This window comes from Quercus robur, chromosome 4 (genome assembly GCF_932294415.1).
Source record: "Quercus robur chromosome 4, dhQueRobu3.1, whole genome shotgun sequence".
Taxonomy (NCBI): Eukaryota; Viridiplantae; Streptophyta; class Magnoliopsida; order Fagales; family Fagaceae; genus Quercus; species Quercus robur.
In genome coordinates this window covers 16091491-16098538 of record NC_065537.1, presented here as the reverse complement: position 1 = coordinate 16098538, position 7048 = coordinate 16091491, and the positions used below count along the sequence as shown (strand labels likewise).

At 32.3% G+C, this 7048-nt stretch overlaps 2 protein-coding genes across 2 annotated transcripts; one reads left to right on the top strand and one right to left on the bottom strand.

Moving 5' to 3' along the window:
* Positions 1–405: 405 nt before the first annotated feature.
* On the top strand, positions 406–780 carry LOC126721456 (uncharacterized). The gene has a single exon (XM_050424491.1). It carries the CDS (start codon positions 406–408, stop codon positions 778–780), a length of 375 nt encoding a protein of 124 aa, XP_050280448.1.
* Positions 781–1823: 1043 nt separating this feature from the next.
* Positions 1824–6626, bottom strand: LOC126720687 (scopoletin 8-hydroxylase-like). The gene is made up of 3 exons (XM_050423435.1): positions 6020–6626; positions 3175–3520; positions 1824–2312 (listed from the first exon to the last, which is right to left on the bottom strand). The coding sequence occupies exons 1-3, from the start codon at positions 6517–6519 to the stop codon at positions 2061–2063; spliced, it is 1098 nt and encodes a 365-aa protein (XP_050279392.1). The 5' UTR covers positions 6520–6626; the 3' UTR covers positions 1824–2060.
* Between the last annotated feature and the right edge of the window lie 422 nt (positions 6627–7048).

Here is a 7048-nt window from a genome sequence, read left to right as displayed (position 1 = left end):
TAGGGACTAAAGTTTATTAATCGGGTATAAAATGAGGTGTCTACAGTGAAGCAGAAAATACTCCTAGAATCGGTGTGTCACCGCTGTTCTACAGAATTTGAAGATGTTCTCCATGCATTGTGGGGATGTGATAAATTGCAATCATTTTGGGCTTCCGAGTTTTGTTGGGTGGATAGGTCTCGAGTGATGTCAGGTTGTTTTTCAGAGGTTTTAAAGCTGGTCTAAGAGAAGCCACATTTAGTTCCTTTATTTGTAACTACAGCATGGTCAGTTTGGTACCATCGAAACAAATCTTGCATTCAAGAACCTTCTATCCTGTTGGACAGAATATCTAGCTTCGCAAAGGATTACATTCAAGACTTCAAACACTTGAACAGTGCTCCTCTCAACGAGCATTGGGTTGCTATGAAAAATTGGAGTGCTCCTATTGCAGAAAATGTGAAGACTAAATTTGATGGTGCAGTGTTTGGAGAGTCCAATGAGGCTAGTATTGGAGTGGTTATTCGGAACTGTGAAGGCAAGGTCATGGTGGCCCTTTCTGAGAAGATTAAGAAACTTGCATCTGTAGAAATTTTGGAGCTATTGGTTGCAAGGAGAGCAATTAGTTTCACGCTTGATACTGGTTTCAACAATTCAATCTTTGAAGGGGACTCTGACATGGTTGTAATATCTTTGCAGGGGAGGGGTATGGAAAATTCACAAGGTGGGCATATCATAAAAGACATTCAGTCTTTTGTAATCTCTTTACAAAATTATTCTTTCTCTGATGTTGTACGGTAAGGCAATGTAGTTACACAGGCCTTAACTAGAGAGTAAGACTTTCTTTTCCTTTATAGATTTGGATAGAGTCTATTCTACCAGATATTTTTTCTTTTGTATTGTCTGATTTCCATTCTTCTTGATTAATAAACAGCACGTTTTTCATTCTTAAAATAAAAAAAAAAAAAAAAAACCACAAAAACTTTGATGACTATTATATTAACTTCAACTTGACACGCTATTAATTCGTATTTCATTATTACATGAAAGGAGTTCTTTTTGGAGCATGACATAATAAAAGGAGCAGTGAACTGTGAACCACTCCAAGATCCTTATTTAACTTCAACTTGACACACTATATATTCTTATTTCATTATTTCATGAAAGGAGTTCTTTTTGGAGCATGACATAATAAAAAGAGTAATGAACGCACCCAAGATCCTTATAGTTTAATGGTATTACTTGATTCTTTTACAAGGAGAACCAATATTTAAATCGTCCTTCCTGCACTTATCGCAACAAAGGAGTTAATTGATGATATACAAGATTATAACTGATGCTTATAAGCTTAAGGCTTCATCATTGATAGGGAATCAAAGAGTGGTGAACCACCCCCAAAATCCTTACTATTTAATGGTATTACTTGATTCTTTTACAAGGAGAACCAATATTTAAATCGTCCTTCCCACGCTTATTGCAACAAAGGAGTTAATTGATGATAAGATTATAATTGATGCTAATAAAGATTTTTAAATTTTTTTTTTTATATTTTTATGATAACTTTTTATCATCAGACCATAACATCAATATGTTTTTCATGTAAGCAGGAATTGAACCCTAAATCTATTCAATTATCAGAGACTTTACTAGTTGAACTAATTGGAACCCACTAATGCTAATAAAGTTAAGACTTCATCATTGATAGGGAATCAAAGATTAGTGAACTACCCCCAAAATCCTTATAATTTAATGGTATTACTTGATTCTTTTACAAGGAGAATCAATATTTAAATAGTCCTTCCCACTTATTGCAACAAAGAAGTTCATTGATGATAAGATTATAATTGATGCTTATAAAGCTAAGACTTCATCATTGATAGGGAATCAAAGAGTAGTGAACCGCACCAAAATCCTTACAATTTAATGGTATTACTTTATTCTTTTATAAGAAGAATCAAGATTTAAATTGCCACTTATTGCAAAAAATAAGTTAAAAAAGAGAGAGAGAGAGAGTAGTGAACCACAATGTGGATTAGTATAGTCACATGGAAGTAAATGAGAGTTTGTGCATCAAGGATTAATCAAACAGAATCAAGCTTAGCGAAATCAAGAGACTTCTTTCCATCATGAGCTTTCGCAAAAAAGTTGTTCATGTATTCCTGAAGCACAAACTCCCGATAGCGAGCCACCCCATCTATTTCCACAACTTGAGGCAGAGGCCCTATCTTCTCAGTTGGTTTAGGGATGGTAAATATTGGGATTGAAACTCTTGATTGGGTGCTTGTAGTACGAACTCTATGTTCAGCACTTTTGTACCGTCCATTGCTTAGTATCTAACAAGGAACATGTAGAGAAATTAATGGTTAATTAGGAGTTAGCTGGGACTACACTCCATTTGTTTTCAAATTAGCATTAAATATAAAGTATTTAAAGACACAATATGTCTAAAGATACAAAACTTAAATAAATAAATAAAAAATCTTGGCACAAACACATTTTTTTGGTCCCTAAATTTTGACCATATTTTTAATTTGGTCGTCAGATTTTTATAACTTTCATTTTGTTCCTTATATTTTTAAACTTGCTGTTATGTTAGATCATTCCATCATCTCAATTACAAAAAATGCTTACATGGTTGACAATAGTTACGATTGTAATATTAGGTGTTTTCCGTAAGTTAGATGACAATAGGGACCAAAATAACAAGAAGTTTAAATATATAAGGGCCAAAATGAAAGCACAAATTTGAGGACCAAATTGAAAATAGGTCCAAAATATAGGGACAAAAATGTATTTATGCCATAATTATTTTTCTTAATAAAACAAGTTATTGACCTTTAGTTTTTTAGAAATTCTATGGATACTTCAAAATTTCACAACATTTTTACAACATTCTTGTTTTTAATTGTGGTAGGTCCTAGTTTAATATTTTATTATTTTATTTTCACCTATAAAACACTAACATCTTACCACAATTTGCTGGTGTTCGTAACACAACTCATAATTTTTAGGATATTTTTGTAATGGAGACCTTATATAGTGGCCTAACTTATCTAAGCCTAGAGTCGCCCGCTCCACTAGCACCGAATTGCATTAAAACAAATCAGTGCTAAAGAAAATGTGTCTATTTGGTAATAATTATTTTAGTAAAACAAATGAAGACTTGGTAAGAAGTTTGAATTTTAGAAAATGAACCTGTAACGTATCTCCAACGTTGATGACCAGTGCACCGGGGATAGGTGAGATCTCTATCCAGTCTCCCTTTTTTCCTGCATCTATGTCTTCTTCAACTTTCACATATAAACCACCAATCCCATCTTGTAGTAACACAGTAAGTGTGCCCATATCTGAGTGTCTTCCTACACCAACTGTGAGCTCTGGGTTGGGACATGCTGGATAGAAGTTCATGTTAATCATTTTTAAACCAATGAAGGCATCAATTCTTGAATCTTCTACTGTCACTCCAAGTTTCCCAAGCAAAATCTCCACTAATTTTCTTACCATCTTGATTGATTTGTTCAGGAACTCAAGTGCCACTTCCCTAAAAAGAGGAAGTAAGAAAACTTTAGAGATGATTGTAGGATTATATCTCCTCAAAGAGAATTTTATGTGACCCACATTTGAGTGAAGATGAAACTCATTTCTTAAGTTTCTTATTTCATGTCTTAAGTTTTCTATTTGTGAAAGTTACATGTTAGGTGTAACATCCTTTAGTAACTCTCAATTGGTATACTTTTTTGGTTAATAAAACCCCATGAAGTTACAATTTTTAAGTTCCTTGATAGAAGGAGAGTTATGAAAATTTTCATCTAAAAAGGTCCATAGTCTAGCCTATATATATAGCTTGTGTTTCCATTAAAAGGATGTGTGAGGTAAATGCCATAGATTAGAAGATCCTTTTATATACACTATCATATAGTGAGTCATCTTTATCTCCAATCACTTAAACAACTATGACTGGAGATATGTTTAATTTATTCCGCAACTCTAAATTTATCTTTCATTTGGTTTCAGAGCTCCTTCATACTATAATTTTTAGTAACTTTTTCATTCATAGGTTTTTCTATGATTTGGCTAAATTTTTGATGCACATATGGATCTCAAGATATAAAGTATTTGTATTGCATATTCTTTTGTGCTGGGACCTTTTGGCTAAATTAACTATGCCATCAAAATTTGGCCTTTTAACTAACGTTAGCAAACCCAATTTTAAGAGGCGTGGAATAATGTTAAGTTTTATGCCTTGTATCTCATGTATGGGTCATAGCATATAGTGTTGAAGCTTATCACTAAAATAACATATACCATCGTTTGGGTTGGATGACTTTAATATGAGACAGTTTTCGAATATAGGCAACTATCTATGGAAAAAAAAATTATTCCTTTTGCATTTGGCATTGGCCGAATGTTTCTATGGAGATTATGTTTGGTTTTTCAAATTTAAGCTTCTTTTGAAAGTGGACATTTGTTGTGATAACTTTGCATATAGATTATTATGTTTCTTTGATTGAAATAAAACATGGTTTGGGCTAGTAGAACTTATATTGTCTGACTTACATATAGTGTGCAGTGATTTTATAAAGTTTGTGACTATATATGAAAATTTGATCATTACATAGTTAAAATTTATTATGTTTTTAGTGTACTTACAGTTTCTTAAACTTATATTGTCTTTAAATATCATTTTATGGTTTATTTTAATTGATGTGATCAATATGATGTTTAATTTATCTTTATGATGTCATTTGAAGGGGTGAATATCAAAATGACTTAAGAATATCCATCGCATCTTAAGCTGTAATGATAATCACATCAAGTTAATTTTTATAATACTTTATTAAGAACAAAGACATCTAAATTGTAATTAATTCGTGAAAAACAATAACTTGGCCCCATAGGGAGGTTATTATTTTTATGATTTAATTGGAATAAGATGATGAATTAGGCATTAAGAAAATAATTTTCCTAGGCCCATAGGTATGGAAAATTTTATTCTTATTGTTTATATTTACTAGTCTTATTAATAAAAGTATTTTAGTAAATTCATGTGTGATGCACCTCTACCCATAGGAAGGTTAGAATTTACTACTAAATTGACATTGGTTGATTTAGAATTAAGGTTTATATTTCATATCATTAAAATTTATTTTTTCTTGGTTATTGCAGCAATTCTTACTACTTATATAACTGATTCTTCATGTGTTCCAATGTTAAATGGTGATAACTACAATAACTGGAAAGAAAGTTTCATATTTTCTTTAGGATGCATGGATCTTGATTTGGCTCTGTGTGTGGATGAACCACTTGTCCACACGGAATCAAGTGCACCAAATGATAAACTTGACTATGAATAGTGGGAGCGATCTAATCGCTTAAGTTTAATGTTCATAAAATCCCATATAAATAAGAACATTAGGGGTTCTATTCCTGAATATAATAAGGTTAAGGATTTTATGAAAGCCATTGAAGAACAGTTCATTAATTTGATAAGGTTTTGGCAAGCATTTTGATGAAAAGGTTTTCAAGTAAAACTTTTGACTATTCCAAGAATATGCGTGAGCACATTATGGAAATGAGGGACATGGTTACTCAACTTAAGTCCCTAGAAGTTCAAATTTTGAGTCATTCCTATTCCATTTCATATTGAATTCTCTCCCCTTTGAATTTGGTAATTTCAAAATATCTTATAACACATATAAAAATAAACGGTCATATAGTGAGTCATCTTTTTCTCCAATCACTTAAAACAACTATGACTGGAGGTATGTATAATTTATCCCGCAACTCTAAATTTATCTTACGATGATATGTAACATAAAGCTAGACAATCTCGTATCTAGTGAACTTGTGTCAGTCTCGTATCTTGTTCTCAAGTACCATTAAAAACTCTAACTTCAACTAGAAAAAGTAATAACATCAAAGTGGTATAAGATGTGTATAGTTGGTTATATCAAAAAGGAAACTTTTGGTTTGGGGGATCGGAGGTACAAAATTCATAGTACTACTCAATAAGGCTAAGAGTAAATATAGAAAATCTTACTTGCACTCCATTGGCCAATGATTAAGAGCATCAGCATCATTGGTATATACCATGCTAATATAGTCTTTCCACTCCAATGCTCTCTCTTTCTCTGGCACAAAGCTTGTTCCATACTTCACGTTTGGGCTGGGGCTCACATCTTTGCAGTAAATAGCTTTCTTCTCAGGTGGTTGGGCAAAGAACTTGTGTGCCATATCTTTAAGAGACTCAAGCAATTCCACAGGCACGCCATGGTTCACAACTTGGAAGAACCCAAGTTTCTCAGCAGCACTAGCAATCTCTTCCACCACCTGATCATGGTTAGGCCCATCAAGCTTTGATAAATCAATTGGAGGAAGTTCATGTGATATGCCATTTTGTTTGTCTATTCTCTCTTGTTGTGGTTGAATGTATTGGTCAGGAACCTTAGATATGCCTGAGTCCACTAAGCCTTTAACACCATTGCCATCTCGAACAACAAAGTCAAATAGTGAGTTTCCATCTTTGAAGCTTGGAGCCATTTTTTTGGGTGTGGATCTAAGGGTTCAAGGTTTGTCTATGAGTGTTGGATATTATTGGTGTGGATCTAAGGGACTTGTGTGATGAATTCAAGTGTTGGATATTATAGGTGGATTTATATGTATATATATATATATATATATATACTTCCTCCGTCCCACTTTTTTTGTCTTTTATTCTATTTTGAGATGTCCTAAAATATTGTCTTGTTTCTAAAAATAAAAGTCATTAATTTACTAATATTCCTATTATACCCTTATTAATTTACTAATTCAATTTTTTGATAAATTTTTTTAAGGATAGTTTTGGAAACTTATACATTTTTAAAAAGTTTGATTTTTTAAACAGGACAAAAAAAGTAGGACGGATGGAGTATATATTAATAGGTAAATCTCAAAGAAAGTCAAATTAGAATTACAAATTAGAGTCTAATTTTGAGTCATATGTCTAGATTTATGTGGGAAGCATACCATAATTATCCTTCTAGGTGTTCAATTCAAATCTGAATCTACATCTATATATTAATAGGCA